At 44.7% G+C, this 22,659-nt stretch overlaps 1 protein-coding gene across 1 annotated transcript; it reads right to left on the reverse strand.

Moving 5' to 3' along the window:
• Window positions 1–731: 731 nt before the first annotated feature.
• Window positions 732–22,636, reverse strand: USP20 (ubiquitin specific peptidase 20). Its single transcript, XM_075259506.1, has 25 exons — window positions 22,548–22,636; window positions 18,488–18,675; window positions 17,837–17,890; window positions 17,702–17,764; window positions 17,484–17,621; window positions 16,413–16,509; window positions 15,980–16,049; window positions 14,651–14,764; window positions 13,845–13,923; window positions 13,121–13,478; window positions 12,360–12,497; window positions 11,958–12,070; window positions 10,002–10,174; window positions 9,824–9,918; window positions 9,490–9,523; window positions 9,060–9,105; window positions 8,797–8,977; window positions 8,251–8,377; window positions 7,686–7,855; window positions 6,828–6,909; window positions 4,383–4,491; window positions 3,460–3,562; window positions 2,634–2,705; window positions 2,336–2,507; window positions 732–1,646 (listed from the first exon to the last, which is right to left on the reverse strand). Exons 2-24 carry the CDS (start codon window positions 18,566–18,568, stop codon window positions 2,347–2,349), a joined length of 2,658 nt encoding a protein of 885 aa, XP_075115607.1. The 5' UTR covers window positions 18,569–18,675; window positions 22,548–22,636; the 3' UTR covers window positions 732–1,646; window positions 2,336–2,346.
• Window positions 22,637–22,659: the final 23 nt, after the last annotated feature.

Consider the following 22,659-nt stretch of genomic DNA (forward strand, 5'->3'; position numbering starts at 1 on the left):
CATGTACTAGTACCGAGGCACACACTGGGAAATGAGGTGACCATATACATACACCTAAAAAAGAATAATAGTGGTGAACCCCAGCAGAGTACACACTGCTGCCCTGTGCTTGCCTGTTTAGTACATATCGACTGCAAACGTGCAGGATTTGATTTAGGTTGGTGGTGGTGTACAGAATCAATTGGGGTTTAAGCTAGGACCTCATGACTTTCCTGGACTCCGCCCAGATGACTATTTAATAAGAAAGTGAAATTTGGCTTTAGAATACAGGGACAGGTCTACAACACAGACATACATTTACTAATCGTGTAACTGTGAACTAGACATTACGTTCACATGGTCAGGCAGAAAAAAAAAATCTGTTCCAAAAGCATTCATTTCATTGGGAGTTTCAGACATTATCCACCTCAAGAAGGAGAAGGAGGCTGCCACAAATGAATGGCTGGTGGATTTCCAGGCCGGCAAACACCATTCTTAATATAATTCCACCATGGCTACTTAGCCCAAACATGACTGTCTTTATAGGCTCCAACTCAGTGCAACAGGTGAGCCACTAGAAGACCTACATTTCCACAGCCCCCTCCATAGCTTTGTGGATGATCCATTAATCTATAATATCTCACACTCTGATCATGTACACATCAGATTATCCTCCTATTCACACACGCTGATGGCATCCATCCCTTCACGCCTGAAAAATGGATTTTCAAAGCCGCGCTGAAGTTGTTAGGTTTCTCTTTATTACATGACATTCCCCTCCCCCATCCCGAGCTGTGTAATACTGTCTCTGTACAGAAGGTATTACTAGATCACAGCAGCATGCACATCACAGTGAGGAGAAACAGGAGTCTGAGGCAGATACAGCACGTCTGATAAAGCTAAAGAAGTCTAGTGTAAACTACGGCATCTAGTCACCAAGGAAGGAGAGAATCAGGGCAAGGCCCGACAAGGTTCTATTCTACACAAGTCCCCCTGCTGCTTATACAGTCCGTACATCAGTGGTCTGCGACTTGTGAAACTACAACTCCCAACATGCCCATGTGTAATTCAGAACAGCCTGCAAGCCGCAGACTGCGGACCACAAGTGCATCGTCCTTACTGTCAAGTCCTTCAGCTGTGACTTCCGATTAAAACCTTACTCTCAGGCTGGTACTGCCCGAGGCAAACATGGCTGCCCATGGAGACACACAAATATTCTTCACCAAGGGTCTGCAGAGTGAGTGCACATGATGGCATATTGACAAGGCAATACGAGTAGTAAGACAAGCTGGCTGCAGGGCAAGGGTATTCCTGCTCCATCACAAGGCTATGCCCTGCTGTAAACCGCCGCTGTCCCTCTAGGACCCCCCTCTGCTGCTCCTGTGCAGGACATGCTCCCCTGGCGTAAGTATCGGCATACATAGCTTATACATTGGTGAGTGTCAGCTTACATTGACCCACAGTTTAGTAAACTAATGACCTGGGAAGTTATTCTTAAATAGTTTTTGTCGTCAAAGGAGTTTTACTATCTGTAACGTACGTTCCGGACGATGCTAAGGATAAAACACAGTGTCTGTGCACACAGTTCATCTGAAAGTGCTTCTAGAAGTGCAGTAACCTGGTGCAGTAGTCAATACTACCACTAGGGGGTCGACATCCATGTGGACCTGCAGGAAGAGAAAAAGAACCGCATTAGGAAATTACTTTGAGGCCCCACATTGCAGAAAAGTAGCCAATGGACAAGATGTTGCTGGCCTCAGAAAAGGAAGCACAGCTCCCCCAAAGCTCATCAAACAGCTCATCAGTGGGGTCCCAGGTATTGGACTTATACTGATCTTATCTCAAAATCTTCCAAGAAACCACTTTAAAAGATTGTTGTCTAGGATTAGGATTACAGTTTTCTATATGTATGTTATTGGATATGCCCACTTTGATTCAAAGAGAAAAACATGGTGGCTTTCTTCCAAAAACAGCACCACCCTTGTCCACAGGTTGTCCGTGGTACTGCAAATTGAAGTCAATGGGAGCCATTTTTGCAGGTGGATTTTGAGGTGGATTCCGCATCAAAATCCACCAGCAAAAAACTCTGTGTGAACATACCCTAAGAGCTGCTAAGTGGCTGAGAGGGGTCATGTCATACACTATGAGACTCCACAGAACCAAAAAGTGATTTCTATTCATCCTCTGGCACTTGGGAGCATTAGTACAGCTCTACAGAAATGACACAACTATACTCCAACTGTGGTGGTCATAATGAAACCTGCCAGTATCTGATCACCCATCGATATGTCATCATTTTCTATGACGAGACAACCCCTTTTATTTACATATACCGGGGTGAGTTGTGGTGGCTAACCTTGGTCACTGCTAGCCAGCTCGCGTCTCAGCTTCTATCTTCTGCTCTCCGTGGAGACTCTCCAGCTCTTGAGGCTGTGCAATGGTTTGCCGAATGGCAATCTCTGGGCCCCCTCCATATATACTGAAGAGGTAGCTCCAGGTCTCTTCAGAGATCTGCCCATAATCTGCACCTGTACAAGAAGAGGAAATACTCCTAGTTACATAGCCCACCTGGTGCAATAGGCAAACTATGGCTGACCATGTAATGGATGGGACAATGGCAGAGCTTATTGTCAAGGATTGGTATTCCCACTTACCTTGTTTAGGCTGCACATGTCCTCCGCTCTTGGTCAGTGCCACCTTACTATTATCAATTGGTCCTGGGGGATCTAAAAAGAAAAACACATGTAGATTAACATAGACTACTGCCATAGGATCACCCAGCCGATGATGCCCCCTCAAGACTATAAGTAAATATACATGCAACAATAGGTAAATATTCATGGTATACGCAGTAAAATATGTATATTGGTGTAAATAAGGATTTGACCACCTTACTTTTACATAGTCGACTATACCTCCTACTGACGCACCCACCATCACCGTCATGTAGCTTATATTGCTGTTGATAAACAATATTATTTGTACTGTTCTAAAAAATTGCAACTTAGGACACAGAAACCCCTACACTTGAATTAATAGGTGAGTTCACATCTACTAGTTCAGTCCTCCCCATCTCAATACGTGAAGTACATTTGTGGTGCAATAGCAATGAAACTCCCCCCAGTGAGGCCAGTGAAATGGCTACAGCACTAAACAGCATAAGGGCTCATTCACACTGCTGTATTCTGGATGTGCATGTGCAGATCTGTCCTACGTGGCCGCACTATACCTGTACCACCGTGACACTGGTTTTACGCAGATTGTGTTAGAAACAAAATAGGCAAAGCAAAACCCTACGAAGGTCAATCACATGTCATCTTACATAGGGGCGTCACTCGCCTTCATGGCCCGGTCTTGTATATATCATGAAGCGTTTATGGACATGACAAATGTGGCACATCATGTCCTGGCAGGTGTTTAGACAAAATTTGGAAGTTTGCCCCTTGTGGTGACTTATGGGGTGTTCTCACTTCCACTTACCATTGTCTTTGCCTTTGACAAAAGCTTCCCACTCTCGAAACCACTGCATGCTGATACAGTATATGACACTGGGAGACTCCTCTGCTTGGAAAGCTTTATTCAGCTGAACAACAGACAGAAACAACAAATCTCCATCAATCACCATAATAATGAAATCTTATTCTGGTGCAATAATCTTTTCAGATTTTTTCATGTCTTGCGATTTTTCTGCATATATCATCAATTCTAGGGAAGAAGGGTGAGCAATGCGGGAAGGAGAAAGGGGAAAGGTCTCCTTAGGCTTGGTCATAAAAGTCTGATTGGTAGGGGTCTCACACTTGGGACCATCACAGTCCCGGTCTTTGAAGATACCGCAGCATTCACTAAATACCAAGCACAGCGCCATACAGATCAAAGTGTCTGTGATTGGTGTTGCAGTTCAGTGTCATTCACCTGAATGTGACTGAGCTGTGAACAGGCCATGTGACATCATTGGACCCCACCAATCAGATATTGATGATCTACCCTAAGGAAAAGTCATCAATGTATAGTAACAGATATGAGCACATCCATTGGCTGATGCATACATATATATATTAGCTTCTGCCCGTGACTTTGTCTGCGTGTTGTTGGCGATGATTCGCCTATATTTAGCAAATTGCTGCCATTGATGGTTCGCCTGCTCTCAAGCTGGCCTGCCGCTGAACTTATTCCTCGAGCCATACCTGGGATTGTTCTGGCATCTCAGCAGCTCGCTGAGATGCCATATAATGAGTGTGTTGTTGGTGTGGATGATCCACCTGCTCCAGTGTTTTGCTTTCATGGACTGGAAAAAACTCGGCTAGTTATATTACAATGTGACTACCAGTCCAGTACATATTACATTTCCTAACTATAATAACGTAGCAAGAGACTAATAGATGTATAATGTCGCTATATTTCACCTTAATGAAAGTGTCAATCTCGGTTTTTCGTCGTTTTGCCAGAGCTTCAATTTCTACTTGACATATAGAGCAAACATAAAGATGGTTCACTGCTGGGCCACCCCCGAACCTATGAAACAAAACACAAGATGCTGTACTTAATATGAATGACCCATCTAGGTATGGAAGGATCATAGATCAATGCATCAGGCTGTACTATGTCATCAGCAGCAGCAGTCATATTGGATCGGATAATCCGCCAGGGACTATATTACAATGTGTCTCCAGAGCAGAGCAGTTCCTCTGAAAATACTATATTACTAGTCAAATTCAAGTGTGGCACAAGGAACGCATATTGTTCCCAGTCATCACAAGATTGGGAGTCCCCTCTATGAATGGCTTGCCAGTGAACATAGTCACAGCTTCATTCACTTCTGTGGGGCTGATGGAGATAGCAGAGTACAGTTCTCTATCAGTTCTCTATCAGTCTCATAAAAGTGAATGGAGCAGTGGTGACACGTGTGCTACTATTTCATCCATACAGGGAACTCTTGTGATCACTAGGGGTCCCAGAGGTCAAACAACCAGCAAATCATGTGATAAGCCTGACCAAACAGATGTGATTTTAGGGCAATTTTGAAGCTGCTGTAGTTGGGGATTAATCGGATTTTCTGGGGTAAAGCGTTCCAGAGCACTGGTGCAGCTTGAGAAAAGTCTTGGAGATGGGAGTGGGATGTTTGGATAACAGAGGATGCAAGTCTAAGGTCATTGGCAGACCGAAGACAACGATTAGGAAGGTAGACAGTGACATGAGAGGAGATATAGGGGGGAGCAGCGCTATGGATGGATTTTTTGGGTCAGAGTGATACTTTTAGGCTCCATTCACACAGAGTAATGCCAGGCGTCATTTGTGTGTAATTTGTGTGTCTTTTACAGCCATCATAAAACGTTTACATAGAGTTCTATAGTAAATTACGGACGTCTTTTCCTATAGAACTCTATGTAAACGTTTTATGACGGCCGTAAAAGACACACATATTACACACAAATGAGGCCTGGCGTTACTCTGTGTGAATAGAGCCTTATATTGTATTCTGTGGTGGATGGGCAACCAAGACATCGACTGACACAAGGTAGATGCGTCTGCGTGCTGGTTTGACAGAAAGAGGAGTCCGACGGCTGCATTCAGGACAGATTGTAGTGGGGAGAGTTTAGTAAGAGGAAGCCCAATTAGAAGAGAATTGGAATAGTGAAGACGAGGGAGAATCAGAGCAACAATGAGGGGTTTTGATATTTCCACAGTGGGAAAAGGGCAAATTCTAGAGATGGTTTTGACATGCATGTGGCAAGGGCATGCAAGTGTCTGAATATGTGGGGTAAAGGTGAGATCTGAAGCAAGTACAACCTCAAGACAGCAGGTATGCACACTCCCATTGAACTAAGGGGGCGTTCACACTACCGTCGGTGTCCGACATGTAGTGTCCGCTCCTAGTGTCCGCTCAAAATCTGTCACGGACAGTAGGAGCGGACACTAGATGTGTCCGTGACACCTGTCATTCACTTGAATGGGCATCGGGTGCGTTCTTTTGCACTCCGTGCCCGTCCTTTCCTGTCCGCAAGAGAAGATGTCCGACTTCTCAAGCGGACAGAAAAACCCTGCATGCAGGGTTCTTCTGTCCGCTTGAGAAGTCGGACATCTTCTTTTGCGGACAGGAAAGGACGGGCACGGAGTGCAAAAGAACGCACCCGATGCCCATTCAAGTGAATGACAGGTGTCACGGACACATCTAGTGTCCGCGACAGATTTTGAGCGGACACTAGGAGCGGACACTACATGTCGGACACCGACGGTAGTGTGAACGCTCCCTAACACATTTGACTTCAGTAAGCTCCTGAGTGCCCCTAGTGGTAAGTGTAAGCAGCTAAATTACCTAATTATGTAAAAGGGAATAATCTACACTAAATGATTTTCAGAAATAAGTATATGCACACACCAATACAGACCATATACAGTATAGTGCCATGCAGTCAGGCCCCACGCAGATCAGCTATTTAGAGATGCGTCCAGTCTATGTCCTATACAGTGCACAGAGTCGAAGCAGTTGGCTTAGTGCGATGTTTAGTGGCCAGGAGCTGGTACTGCAACTCAGCTCCCACTGAAGTTAATGAAAGCTGAGCTCAAGTACTACTGCCCGGCCTCTATACAGGGCACAGAGTCAACTGCTTCCAGCTCCGTGCACTGTATAGTACACAGACGGGACACATCTCCGAATAGCTGATCTGTGCAGGGGCCTGCTGTCTGTGCCCAAATGATCAGATAGTTAGTCATGTTTTAACCTAAGGATAAGTCATAAATAAAAAATTAAAAAATAAATAATATCATGGACATCACCTTTAACTTTAGTATAAGTTATAGATTAAGTCCTCGGCACAACATAAAATCTGCATGTCCACCAGAGATCTCACCTGTTGTACAAGTACTCCCATACATTCTGCGGCAGGATCACCACCAGATCATCAATGTAATGATATTTGTTAGGAGGAATTCCTGCAAATTGAAGACAATCAGACAGACATTCTCAGTAAGGCCTAAAGGTGGCGCTGCAGGAGAACTGAAACTACCATGCTCCCCTGCAGATTACAGCTGAGGGTCTTAAAAGCATCACACTATATGATCAGCTCCTGTCAAACAAGATGTCTAAAATGGGAGCCCCTTAGAGTGCCCCGAGGAGGACGCATAGTACAGGATGACCACTTCACTACTAAAAACATTTTACACAGATGTACCAGTCTTGACCACCAACCCTGGATTTATAGCCAGATTAAAGGGTTTTACCAGGATAACTGGAAAACCCAGAGGTGAAGTAAAAAAAGTGCTGACAAGACTGCTGCAGCCCATCACTGGCCTCAGGGGACACGTGGGGCACCTGTGATGTATCAGCCACAGCATTCCAGTCCAACCAGTCCATACAATGGAGAGAACGAGGCATGTGCCGCCCCATATGGGTAGTTTGGTATCACTTCTTTTCTTATTTTACACCACCCCCTCCAGTTATCCTGGAAAACCCCTTTAAAAGAATTTGTACAGACTTAGAAAAAAATGGCTGCTTTCTTCCAGAAACAGTGCCACACCTCTCCCTCGGTTGGGTGTAGTATTGCCTCTCAGTCCCATTTATTACAATAGAGCCAAGCTCCAAGCTCATCCATGGACACTTGTGGCGCTGTTTCAGGAATAAAGCAGCCATTATTTCTAATCTTATACAACCCATTTACATTTGGTTAAAGGCATAATTGGCCGCCAGAACCCACATATCAGATGCCTACCTCCATGACAGCAGAGAAAACTCTGGTTAGTTATTGGTCCCGGTTCTGCAAAAGTGTTGAATTTATTGAGCCACTCTCGAGAGATATAGAACTGTAGAAGACCGGATTCCTTCATGGCCGCCAAGGACACGACCTTCTGCCTCTCCCGCTCTGCATCCTCGCTGCTCTTCCTGAGTAGAGGACAGATGGACACGTCAAACAAAGTAATGTACTAGTAGATACCAATATCAAGTTGTACACATTGTTACAGATCAGAGTTGTCATAGGGAAATAGGGACTGAGTATGGAAACTAATGGTTGTAAATCAGTACCAGCAGCATTGTCATAGGGGCACAGGGACTCGGTATGGCAATTAATCTGATCACTTCTTTAATGTTCTAGTATTTGGCAGAGGGGCCCCTACGCCGACTCTGATTTAATTGAATGAGTTGAATGAGGGAAGAGTTGTCATAGGAAAACACATAGTTCTGAATGCACTAAAGGGACTTTATGTTTTATTGTACAGCAGGGCTTTAAAAAACTTATATATCACACACCATTAGACTGTAGTTACCGCTATGCTCACCTGTAGAAGAGGACATATGCCTCCGCATTCTGCACCACAGTCTCGTGCACCTCCGTGACATATTGGTCATCAAACTCATACCACTGACCATTGATCACATTCTGGCAGTAGGATATGTAATGGCCACCTGGAACATGACATCACTGTCAAAATTTGCCCTTTTTTACATGGGTGGTACAGGATTAGAAAAACATGGCTGGGGTAACACGGTGGCTCAGTGGTTAGCACTGCAGCCTTGCAGCACTTGAGTCCTGGGTTTGAATCCAGCCAGGAGCAACATCTGCAAGAAGTCTGTATGTTCTCCCCGTGTTTATGTGGATTTCCTCCCATTCTACAAAGACATACTTAATTGGGAAAAAAAAAAGTACATTGTGATCCCCATATGGGGCTCACAATCTACATTAAAGAAAAAAAGAAAAACATGGCTGTACTTAAAGGGGTATTCTAGCCACAACAGGATAGAGAGTAAAATGCTGATAAGTGGCGGTCTGACTGCTGGGATCCGCAAAAGCACCAGAACTGTGATGTTATATTGCTGCTACTTACTCCCTGCAGTGCCATGGTGACAGATGACAGCCAGCAGGTCATAGGTGGTGACATGGGACACACATTCCTTGGCCAGGAAAGGTCGTAGATTCAGACCCTCCAAGGGGAAAGAGACATGGCTACTGATCTTGAAGGAGTACATCACCTCGTGTCGGAAGCGCTTCAAGTGTATACAAAGGATCTGAAGAAAGAAAAGAAGTCACATGAAACAGTAATGTAAGGAAATGTCAGAAGATGTGAGGGGAAAGGATAAAATAGCTCACCTCCGGCAGCCGCAACACTTTACAATACTTGACTCCATTACGTAACCTGAAGCAAAGGGAATTACATGGTAATGTAATAATAGATCGATATGAGATGATTGATAGATAGATAGATAGATAGATAGATATCAGAGAGAGCGAGATTAGATAGATAAATAGATAAAATATGGTAGATAGAGAGATATAAGAGTCAGACGGGTATTGGATAGATAGATAGATAGATAGATAGATAGATAGATAGATAGATAGATAGATAGATAGATATGAGTTAAATAAATAGATAGATCGAAGATAGATAGATAGATATGAGATAGATAGATAGATAGATAGATAGATAGATAGGAGATAGATAGATAGATAGATAGATGGATAGATAGATAGATATGAGTTAGATAGATAGGCGATGGATACAACCATATTGCTCTCTTACTTTTTACAGCGTTCACAGCTATACATGTTATCACCTAATGGGGAAATAAGAAATGTAACCTATAGTCTTCATAACATAAGGAGCAGATATATTCCACTACTGATATGGATCTGCCTTTAAGAATTTCCTGTTCACACAAAACGATGTGTCAATCCCATAGAAGAGACCGGAACAGCTTTGCATGCACACTACCACTCCGCTCAGATGGCACACTTGGGTTCTCCGTAGCCTGGCATATATATATATATATATATATATATATATATATATATATATATATATATATATATATATATATATATATGCTGTTTGGTCAGTAATATCACCGCCTTACCTTTTAGTTCATCAGCAGCAAAGAAAGCAGCGAGGCAGTCCTCCAGGGTGACAACAGGGCCCCAGAACCAGCTCGGGATGCAGGAGACCACAAACCTGGGTAAGCAGATATACACAGATAGATGAAGAAAATACCAGTGAGGATCATCACATTTATCACATAGGACTGGAGCCGCTACCTGCGGATGTAGTCCATGAGAAAGGCCAGCCACCCTTGGGTACTGTAGGCTTCTCCACAGGTGCCAGGTTTGACCACAGCACTTTGATGGATGGTGGAGTGAAGCTTTGCCAGATCCTCCTTTCCTGGGATAGGAAGTGACAAGTCCTGAAAAGTCTCAATGGTGGTGGATACCTGAGTCAAAACAGGAGACCACATGAAAATGGGGTTTCCAGGAGTTAAATATTCTATCTATCTATCTATTGGGATAGCTTACTAAAGGCAGCACCTGGTAAATAGTAGTTGGGTACCCGGGACCCCCGCAGATCAGCTGTTTGAAGCAGAGTATGAGTGATGTCACATGGCAGGTTTGCAGCTCGGTCCTATTAAACCGAATAGGACTGAGCTACTATATCAAAGGTAACCACTATATAATGTATAATGCTGTTTTTCATATTCAGTAAAGAAGCCATCCATTCAAACAGCTAATCTGTGCGTCTCCCAGGTATGGGACCTCCAATGATCTGAAATCGATGAGATAGGTCATCAATATTACAATCTTCAAAAAAAAAACCACTCCAGGAAAAGCTTATATTCTGCTATGCCGACTGCAGGATCTGAGGGGTGAAGCATGACTGAAGGTTTCTCTTTTGGGGCTCTGTGTCATCCCCGACCACCTCTAGGCCGCGCACTAGGTATAACACAGTGTCAGTTTTACCTGCAGTGTACCTTTAAGTACTAAAGAAATAATACATTTCACAGAAATAATACACTGAACCAAATACATACCCTGTCACACATCAACACTGAGCCAAATACATACCCTGTCACACGTCAGACACTGGACCAAATACATACCCTGTCACACATCAGACACTGGACCAAATACATAACCTGTCACACGTCAGACACTGGACCAGATACATACTCTGTCACACGTCAGACACTGGACCAAATACATACCCTGTCACACGTCAGACACTGGACCAAATACATACCCTGTCACACGTCAGACACTGGACCAAATACATACCCTGTCACACGTCAGACACTGGACCAAATACATAACCTGTCACACGTCAGACACTGGACCAAATACATAACCTGTCACACGTCAGACACTGGACCAAATACATACCCTGTCACACGTCAGACACTGGACCAAATACATACCCTGTCACACGTCAGACACTGGACCAAATACATAACCTGTCACACGTCAGACACTGGACCAAATACATACCCTGTCACACGTCAGACACTGGACCAAATACATACCCTGTCACACGTCAGACACTGGACCAAATACATAACCTGTCACACGTCAGACACTGGACCAAATACATAACCTGTCACACGTCAGACACTGGACCAAATACATAACCTGTCACACGTCAGACACTGGACCAAATACATACCCTGTCACACGTCAGACACTGGACCAAATACATACCCTGTCACACGTCAGACACTGGACCAAATACATACCCTGTCACACGTCAGACACTGGACCAAATACATAACCTGTCACACGTCAGACACTGGACCAAATACATAACCTGTCACACGTCAGACACTGGACCAAATACATACCCTGTCACACGTCAGACACTGGACCAAATACATACCCTGTCACACGTCAGACACTGGACCAAATACATAACCTGTCACACGTCAGACACTGGACCAAATACATACCCTGTCACACGTCAGACACTGGACCAAATACATACCCTGTCACACGTCAGACACTGGACCAAATACATAACCTGTCACACGTCAGACACTGGACCAAATACATAACCTGTCACACGTCAGACACTGGACCAAATACATAACCTGTCACACGTCAGACACTGGACCAAATACATACCCTGTCACACGTCAGACACTGGACCAAATACATACCCTGTCACATGTCAGACACTGGACCAAATACATACCCTGTCACACGTCAGACACTGGACCAAATACATACCCTGTCACATGTCAGACACTGGACCAAGCTCAGAATGGACCCATCAAATATATCAGAAATGACGCTGCGATATTTGATTTCCGACCGGCGTTTCCCTCCACTCACAACTTGGGCTGAAAGCAAAGTGTAATAGTTTAAGAACAATGATGACTACTCCCCCATATCAGGCTACAGAAACAATAAGAGCACGTGATCAGTGGGGATTGTCATGGCTGTGAATGAGACCCTTGTGACTAACAAACATGATGTCATCAGCATAATGAAGAGGCCGAAGCACTCAACAGCACCATAGACTCTCCAAATCGCTGATCTGTAGAGGTGCTGATTTTGTACCCCCACCAATTACATGTTGATGACCTACTTAATGATAAGTCTCAGAAATCCCCTTTAACTTGCACTTACCTTTCTTTAAGACATAGGAGTGTGCTGTGCGCAGCGGGCTGGAGCGAGGGGGACTGCTGGAGAGTTTTGAGTGCGTGTCAGGAGGATGAGGACTGCAGGACCGAGAAGAGCAGTGCATGAAGGCCTCATTGTCAGGTTCTGGGTGGGCCGGGAAAAAAAAAATTAAGAACATTAGATGATCAGATTACGTGAACTCATAAGATAATACAAGAGTGACAGACACAGATACAAATTCCAATACTTCTGGACAGAAGACCACATGAAAATGGGGTTTCCAGGAGTTAAATACTCATGACCTATCCTTCGGATAGCTTACTAAAAGCAGCACCTGGTAAATAGTGGTTGGGTACCTGGGACCCCCACAGATCAGCTGCTGGAAGAAGAGTATCAGTGATGTCACATGGCAGGTTTTTATGTCATTCAGTGGCACATTGGATATGTCATGTCATTGTTCAGCAGACAACTAAATTACCGGTGAGGCACCTAGGACAACAGGGGTACAGGTCTGTGGCTGACGTGTACTTGACGTGTAGTAGTGGTAGTGACATGCCATCTGTAGGGATATCAGCACTGCAGTATACGATTGGCTTCCATAGTTGCATGCTGGATACGTCACATCATTGCTTCCTTGGGCCACTGGGTGACATCTGGTGGTCATTTTTCTGCTTTTCAACCCTTTTCTAGAACTTTGGAAGTTTCCATAATTTTATATGAAGATGTGAAGCTGTACACAGACACTCTTGCATGTTTGCCCCCTTTACCTGGTATCATTGCGGTGTCCACATCTGCATCTTCATCCGCCTGTTCGGAGCTGGTTCTGCGATGACAATACGACAATCTTCTCTCTTTCAGCTTTTCCTTTTCAGAAATGGATCTCCCTGCTTCTTCCTGGATTAACAGCTCCATCTCTGACAAGGAGCCCACCCCTCCTCCCCCTTCCCCATCACCCATCTCTCCACCAGAATCACAGGAAAGAAAGTCATCCTCTGTGGTGCCGTGCTCCACCTCCCGCTGATCCTCTCTCTCTTCCTCTTCCCGCTCTTGGTTATAACTAGGTATAGGCTCCTTAAGTTCCTCGTGGAGTTGGTCCATAAGGCAACGTAGGAACTCCTGGGTATCCTGTGTATGTGGAAGAAAAAGTTAAGAAGAATTAAAGGGGTTTTCTGGGAGTTAAATACTGATGACCTATTGATAGGGTCAGTCATCAACATCTGATTGATGGGTGTCTGATACCTCAGATCAGCTGCTTGAAGCGACAGAGACGTCACATCCATTTGTCACGTGGCCTATTTGCAGCTCAGTCCCATTCAAGTAAATAGTGCTGAGCTGCAATACCAAGCACAGCCACTATGCAATGTATAGCACTGCAGAACTCACTCCTGGGTGAGTGCTATTGATACTCAACTTTCCTAGCTCCATGAGCAGAAAACCTTCCAAGCTATGCAGCAGAGAAATGTAAAAACAGAAGTATATTGTGTAACTCACCTGTTGGGCGTATCCTCGAAATAAGGGGTTAACCAGTTTGATTCCATGGGACAGACTTGAGGGCACCACATAACTGGGCCTGAGCAGAAGGTGCAGGAGAAGAAAGAGAATTAATGTAACCTGATATATTGTGTTATGCTTAGTACAGGGCCTACTACAATACTAAAACAATATATCAAAAATCTAACTCTTTTTTTACTACAGCAACAAAGAACACAAAATTATGGATATTTTTAGATGTGACAGAACCCGAGCTCAGAAGGTTAGCTATCACTGGTGTAAGGCTCCGTTCACAATGTGTATGCATTGGGAAGGATCCATAGGCACAAATCACAAGTAGCTATAGGCCCCACATTCAAGAGCTGTAAACGTATAGACTCTATACTATAGAGCAGGGGTAGGGAATGTACAGCTCTCCAGCTGTTGCAAAACTACAACTCCCAGCATGCATACTCGCTCTGCTGTCTTTGGAACTCCCATGGAAGTGAATGGAGCATGTTGGGAGTTGTAGTTTCACAGCAGCTGGAGAGCCGAAGGTTCCCTACCCCTGCTATAGAGTATAACTTTGGCCTCTGTCAGTCTAGTATAGGTCGGTACACAATTTATTTCAGCTGTATGGCAAGGAGAAGTCTACTGTGCTATTCCAAACAGCGGTATCATACATAAAGTAGCCTACGGATGATGGATACCAGTGTATGGAACAATGTAGGAGGCAGCTAAAACATTTACTCGTCAGGAAATCATCTTGTTGTATAGTTGCATCCTATACTGCCATTGGCATATGATGAGATATTATGGTCACTTACCGCTTCTTGTGCCAGAGCTCTGAAATAAGTTTCTGATAGCTCTTGCACAGCGCCGGCTTCTTGTCTGTCCGCACAAGACCCCCGCACTCTAAGAAGAACTGTGTCAGTGGAGGGCTGCCGGAAGAAATGGAAGACGTATAATGAGAGTATGTTTCCAGGTAGCTGTTCATAATCGTCTATAAAGTTATGCTCAGGGAATAGAAGGATACGTAGGCAATGTATGTGTGGGCTTCCTAACGCCTTCTAGTAGTGCTTTCTTCTCGGGTGTCAAAGGGGCATTCCAAGACTAAGATACTGATGACCTAGCCTTAGAATAAGTCATCAATATTAGATTACTGGGGTTCCTACACCCGGCACCTCACTGATCAGCTGTTTGAAGAGACCACAGTACTTGGATGAGTGCTGTGGCCTCTAGACTACTCACCAAGCATACAGCCATACAATCTATAATGGCTGTGCTTTGTATTGCAGATCAGCCCCATTTACTTGAATGAAAGAGAGCTGTACCAAGATCATGTGGTGGATGAACAAGATATCATATGGTCTATCACTGTGCTTGGTATTGCACTCTATCACTGCATAAGGATAGGCCATCAATATTTAACTCCTAGATAACCCCTGTAACATAAATATGCACAGGACTGTGAAGATGGAAGCAATAGGTTTATAGCTGTATAGATCGCTGCAATCCCCAAATAAAGTAGAAAGAAATTAAAGGGATTATACAGCCCCAAACTGATTTTTCATACTGATGACCTCAGTATGTGGTCTATTGGAATCAGACACCTAGACCGTTCTGGTAGCGCCTTGGCACCAGAAGCTGCTGCAGTGGACAGGAAGCAGATGCAGGCTGCTCCCTATTAATGTAACAGGATGCTACAGCCCCATTCACTGTATAGTGGTGGTTCCAGAGAAGTGCAGTGCCAATCCTATTACTTGAATAGGATAGCTTGCATGTGGTCCCCATCCACTGCTATAACTCCCAGCGCCTGGTGCCTGCTGAAACAGCTGACCTCAGTGGGGTCCAGGTGCTTGTCATCGGTATGAAAAATTCATTTGGGGCCGAACAACCCCTTTAAGTTACATACTGTAGGCACTAAAAACTATAATCAGATATGAGATGTACCCTTAAAATGATAAAGAAAAACCAACACAATGGCTGCCAATAGTGGCAGGTGTCATGTATAACAGCAAAAATGAATACATAGATGTCCCCCACAGCATCATATCACATTGAATATGTCATTGCAGGTGTCCAAGCGACTGTCACAGACCACCACCCTGGTGTTATTATCTGTATGTAGCATATACTGTACACAACCCTCTTACCAGTTGGAAAGTGCTTGCAGAGCCGCATTCATGTAGCATGAATTTCCAATATTCTTCATGCCTGTAAGACCTAGAGCCAAAATACAATAAGGGATTAACACCAACTATAGCGCTATGAGCCCAAATTGCCATAAGGACCTAAACAAGAACCTAAAATAGACAATCTGCCTATTTATACAATGTGGAGTAAAATGGAGTATGCATCTCTAGGCAGATCAGTATAGTAACTCTCATCCATGTAAATAAGATACAGATGTGAGCTAGCAATGGATTATCCAGATGTAACTCAAGGTGTGGAAGTGTAAATGTTACACCAATGATGGTGAATGTGGACTATCTAGATCCATATGACAGCTCTGATCTATCACCCTGTAAAGTACACAAGTGTTATGGACTGAGCATGTGCAGCCTCCTGTCTGAACAATACTCTAACCTCTAGGCTTCAGGTCATCGTCATCGCTCTCGGACTCCCCATCATCAGCCACTGCGATGGGCACTGACTTTAATGGGTGGACAGCAGCAGGTACTTCCTAAAGAGACAAAAGGAAGGTATAAACTACAGTAATCTTTGGTTGCTGTTAAAGAGGACCTTTCATGGTTTGGGGCACAGGCAGTTCTATATACTGCTGGAAAGTCGACAGTGTACTGAATTCAGCGCACTGTCGGCTTTCCCAATCTGAGCCCTGGATAAAGAGCTTTCGGTCCCGGTACCGTAGCGCTTTACAGTCAGAAGGGCTTTCCTGACAGTCTGTCAAGAATGTCCTTCTCCACAGCAGCGCTTATCGGGCTGTACAATGTGAGCGGGGAGGAACTCCCCCTCCCTCTGCTCACAGTGCTCGTCCATAGAGGAGTATTATCAGGAGGCGAGGGGGCGTTCCTCCCCGCTCACACTGTACAGCGCGATAGGTGCTGCTGTGCAGAAGGACGTTCCAAACGCTCTTCTGACTGTAAAGAGCTACGGTACCGGGACCGATAGTGCTTTACCCGGGGCACAGATTGGGAAAGCCGACAGTGCGCTGAATTCAGGGCACTGTCGGCTTTCCAGCGGTATATAGAACTGCCTGTGCCCCAAACCATGAAAAGTCCTCTATAAAGGAATATTCCCACATATGACATGCATCACCTATGTATAGGATAAGTAATAAAGGTTAGATCACTGGGATCACCCACAATTACTATGAAGGGGTTCCTAAGTGTTTCGATCTATGAATGGAGATAGTAAAGCATGTCACCCTGCTATCTCCATGAGCTCTCTAGACCTTGGATGGAGCGGCAGCGCACATCACACCATTCACACCCCTCCTCAGTACAAGTGAGATTCTTATGAACCTCACTACAGTGATCGGTCAGGGTCCTAGCTTTAGGATCCCAAGCGATCAGACATTTATCACCTATCACACATGAAAGACAAAGTTCTCTGACAACAAAACATAAAAATGTACCAAGAGTACCAAGATGAGAAGCAGGCCTTTGCCCCCTTACATACACTGTTATGGAGACGTACCCGGTGACTTAGCTTAGGTGAGGTTGACTGCGAGTGAGTAGGAGAAGGAACCCTGGATTCCAAGAAAACTTCCTTCTCACATGCGTAACACCAAACCCGGAAGGTGGTCAGGTTCACTGTCAGATTGTGCTTCTTGGCCTAAAAAAACAAATGAAGTCAAGTAATGTCCCCACAAGACAGGCCTTACTTATACACAAGACATAGGATTAGTGGGTCACCTGGGCATGTAGGGTACTGTGATCAGCATAGGACTCGCCACATCCCACATACTGGCATCCATCCTGAAAGAAGAAGCAGAGGTCAGTCACAGGAACAACTCAATGATGGGTGTCGCTCAGTTATCACTCTGTTACCTGCAGACAGGCCCACAGGTTGGGTCCACCAGCTCCACAAGACTCACATGTTCCCTACAGAATAAAGAAAAGAGAAGGTTAAACCCTACAGGATCGAACACCCATGGGTGTCCAGTCTTGCCGGAATTCAATCTACCTTGTCTGGTTTGTATTGGGGCTGTACATCCCTCAGATCAGTGATGGCCATCCCTGCCCAATGGAGCTGCTGTACCCACGTTATGTCTTACAATCAGCTGTTATTGCCAAGAAATTCTCACTCTTCTTGTAGCAAAGCATTATGGGAAACAACATCAATGACCACACTTACGCTATGCTTTGGCTAATCAAGGCTCAATACAGAGACTCACTTTTTGAAGTCTTAAATAGACTTGTCACAGACATACCTACACATGAAGGGAGACATACTGTAAATGCAGATAAATTATATATATTGGTAGATGTCCAAATATGACTGCCAGAATGGAGGACTCCAGTACTCCACCCCAGCCCTCCAGCACATCCAGTGGAGATGAGCTGCACTAGTGATTCCAGACCTCCTATACTTTTACAATCACAGTGGCCACATGTTGACCCCATATTCCAAATCTGCCCATGACAGTCATTCATCATAGGTCTTAGGTGGCACAAGGCATCTTGTGGAGAACATCCCACCTTGGATTTTAGGATCAGATCCTCCTTGGTGACTTCTCCAATAGAATCCAGATGGGGACAGAAATCATCCATCTCACCCATAGTGTTTGGAGAAAGAGCCACGACACAGAGAATGTGGAAACCTCAAGTGTCTTCGGTGTTCAAGTGTCCTCACCAAACCCTCAATGAGCAGAGTCCTGGCAGACAGCCTGAGAAAATAGGAAGAAAGTCAGATGGGTTATATAAACTGCTAGCGGAACTGACAACACATAAAGGGCTTATCTGGCTTCTGAGATGAATGCCCTATCCTTGATCTGACATCAGTCATAAGGCTTGAAGACAGCAGAGCCTAAGGGAGGTGAGTAACATTGGTTTTTATGATTGTGACCTCCCCTGGACCTCTGGCGTCCATTGCTGCCTCCCAACGAGAGGCAAATTCCAGCCAGAATTTGGAGCCAATTGTGAAGTGGAAACAGTCTCTGAATCAGCAGCAAATTCTACTGTGTGAATCTAGCCTTACTGTACTTGAAACCAGGGAATCTAGAGCAGGGGGTCAGCAACCAGCTGCTGGGAAACTACAAGTCCCAGCATCCTGCATCTGTTAGAGCCTGATAAAAGTTGTAGTATTTGCTGTCCCTTGGCCTAGAATAATCCACTACAAACACAAGCTGGCTATCCAGACTCCTTGGCTGGGTATGAAGCAGGACGCCATGACTGCAGGGGATTGGTGTAGATCAATGATCGGCTGTGCTGACCTTTCTCCTTCATACTGTACAGTCCAGAACTCACGTACTGCAGCCGCTATAAAGTGCTGAATCATTGCTGAACATCATTAGAAATGCAAGTTATAATCTACAGAGTCACCTCCTGACCTGCAAGAAGATGGCGGAAGGAGAACACGTGCGAGCTGGAAAAAATTGAAGTGAAGGCTCTTTAACAGGTTTTCTGGTTTTATATAAATCATCATATAATAAAAAGAATTTGCATCTTTGTCCTATATTCCTCAATCGTTCATCATTGTTAATGTCTCTGCTGGTTGTCAGTGAATGAAGATCACATCCAGAGACTCAAAACCTGTCCAGGCCCAATACTAGGACATGGGACTGTCCAGAAAGTAAAATTCAACTTGGCGGATCATCCTTCACCTGACATCATCTGTCACCATACACAGCAGATAGTCAATAGGCTGCTTCAGCTGTTATTACTGTAAGGGGTCAGCAACCTCCAGCGCTCCAGGTACTGTAAAACTACAACCCCCAACATGCTCCATTCACTTCTAAGGTAGATCCAAGAACAACAGAGCAACTACACATGCTGGGAGTTGTAGTTTGACAACAGCTGGAGTGCTTAAGGTTGCTGCTGATCCCCGATGTAAGGTGTACGGCCAGCTTTACATGCAGGTGAACAGTAGGAGGCTGCAGACAAGCTGTAACTTAACCTTTAGAACACAATTCAAGGAAGGAGCTATTTCTGCAGTGGTTTTTGCCGCAGGCTGGGGAGGGGTGAGATGTAATGTGAAGATCCACCTGGGACTAACATTGGCTATAGTAAAGATGTCTAACCTGTGGCTCTGTAGTTGTTGTAAACCTTTACCTCCCAGCATGGTCTGAGCTATACATCTGCACTAGCAGGAGAGCCACAGGGTAACTGAACACTTGCTGTCGGGTTATCCTACAGATAACAGCTGATGACTGGTGCTATATTGTGTTACAAAGATGGAGGATTATATACTTGATAACTACAGTATAGGGCATATATTAAAGGGGCTCTCAAAGAGTTAAATATTGATGACTTATCCTTAAAATGCGTCATCAATATTTAATTGGAAGGGGTCCGATAACTGGGAACCCATTGGGCAGCTGTTTGAAGAAACCACAGAATTCATGTAAGCAATGCAGCCTCTTTATTGAATACCGAGCACAGCACCGTACATTGTATAGTGGCCGTGGCTGGTACTGCCGCTCAGTCTCAGTCACTTGAATGAGCAAGTGAAGCAGAAGAAGCCCTGACGACAGGAGCTGCTGCAATAAGAAGGTCCTGCAAATCGAACCTCCACTGATTACATATCAATGACCTATACTAAGGACAGCTCATTAATATTTAATTCTTCGAAAACCCCTGAAACCACCCCCCGAGTTGTCTGCCTCCTCTCTTATTTTTACTACTAGCTACCTGTACTAGGGGGTCAGGCTGACTAAAGTAAAGCAGAGAAGGGAAGAGGCATTTGGGGCCAAGTACTGGTTTCGATCACAAGACCTGGGGATAGAATCAGCCCAGAATCGTCAGGTCCACCATGAAAAAAACCTTGATGCAAGTGAGCAAGGCTACACATCGACTTAGTCCATGATCAATGATCGCTGGGTCACCATGTCACTAATGATAGTGAATGGAGTAACTTTACCTTTCCTAACGTGCATTGACCTCACTGTCACAATGCAACTCTATTCACTAGCGTTACTGATGGAGTAGCAGGGTGACACAGAGATCTTTGGTAGTAACCGGGAGACAAGGCCAAAGACTCAGTGTAGCTCTAGCTTAAATCTCCCCAGACAACCCTTGAGATTACATGAGAATTAGGGAAAGAGAGATGAACAGCCATTAAACACTTACAGTGACGCTTATCATGGAGAGAAGGACCTTGCTTCCTCACTATAGCAGATGTTGGGAGCTGCCACCTTAAACATCAGATGTGTATGGATAACCCTATTGACACCCCGTGTATTCAGATCACCATCCACATCAATGTTCTCATCCAGCTACACACGGCGGTTACTATGCGAATGTTGATGTGGATGGAGATTTTGGATCAGTCTCATTGGGGCACCAGAACTAGGAAACTTGAATAGGACAAAGCTGTAATATCCTGCACCGCTGCTACTGAAACGACAGAGCTCTGCAGCATCTCCAGACTGCTGTCAGTTCTGAAGATGGTGTATAGGCCAGAAGTTGGGTCATGAGGATAGGGCATCCCATTTCCAAACAACTGCATAACCCCACTTGAGGCTGGGGTGGAAAGTCAAAGCCCTGCTTTCCATCGCAGGCTCCTCAGGGCCGGTATTTGGCCTTATATCTAAAATTCCTCCATGTGAACCTGCCCTGACAGAATTCACAAATCTGCCCCAGTGTTCCTATGACTATGCGGATCTGACAGGAAGAGTTGTCATGGAGGCCATGAAACACCGCAGCTTCAATACTGTAATATCTGTGATATAAGCACACAGGAAGGAAGCTGTAATGCAGATTATATATGTACAGATGACAATATCAGGACTGACACCTATATATACAACACACAGTCCATGTCTGTATATACTGAATACTGCTCCTATAGACTGTGTATCCCATTGTGTACAGACTGGACCAGGTATAGAGTGACAACCCATCTGACTGACATAAGAGCACCGGCAGGTGCTGACACCCAGCTTTAAGATAAGATAAGATAAGATAATCCTTTAATAGTCCCACATTGGGGAAAGCTTTCCAAGATACCAGAAAGGCCAATCTCCCTAGTGGGACTATTAAAGGATTATCTTATCTTATCTTATGTGGGAAGACAGCAGTGACGGATACATCACTATAGACATCTACAGACAGCAGTGACGGATACATCACTATGGACATATACAGACAGCAGTGACGGATACATCACTATAGACATCTACAGACAGCAGTGACGGATACATCACTATGGACATATACAGACAGCAGTGACGGATACATCACTATAGACATCTACAGACAGCAGTGACGGATACATCACTATGGACATATACAGACAGCAGTGACGGATACATCACTATAGACATCTACAGTACCATCATTTTAGATTCTCAGAAATCTGAAGGAGAGCTGACGGCAGTCATTGGTCATCACTCAGCTTTTCCAAGAACGGATATAAGTAGTGAATACTTGTCAGATAAAGATGACTGCAGTAATGCAGTACTGTCAATAAGTTCATATATATATTTATATGTATACATACACATACATATCCACAGTTTCTATTTCACCCCGTTCCTGCCCTCAGTGTATGCGCCCCCTGTGGGTAGAGGCCTGTATGTGCCCTCAGCAGGATGCTTACCTCCCCTATGCTCTATGGCACTGAAGGCAGTATACGGGGCCCCATCTTTCTGCAGCTGTTGACGGCTGATTCTTAGCTCCGCCCCTCACTGCCAGGACCGGGGCGGAGACTG

The sequence above is a fragment of the Leptodactylus fuscus genome, chromosome 11 (assembly GCF_031893055.1).
Source record: "Leptodactylus fuscus isolate aLepFus1 chromosome 11, aLepFus1.hap2, whole genome shotgun sequence".
Lineage (NCBI taxonomy): Eukaryota > Metazoa > Chordata > Amphibia > Anura > Leptodactylidae > Leptodactylus > Leptodactylus fuscus.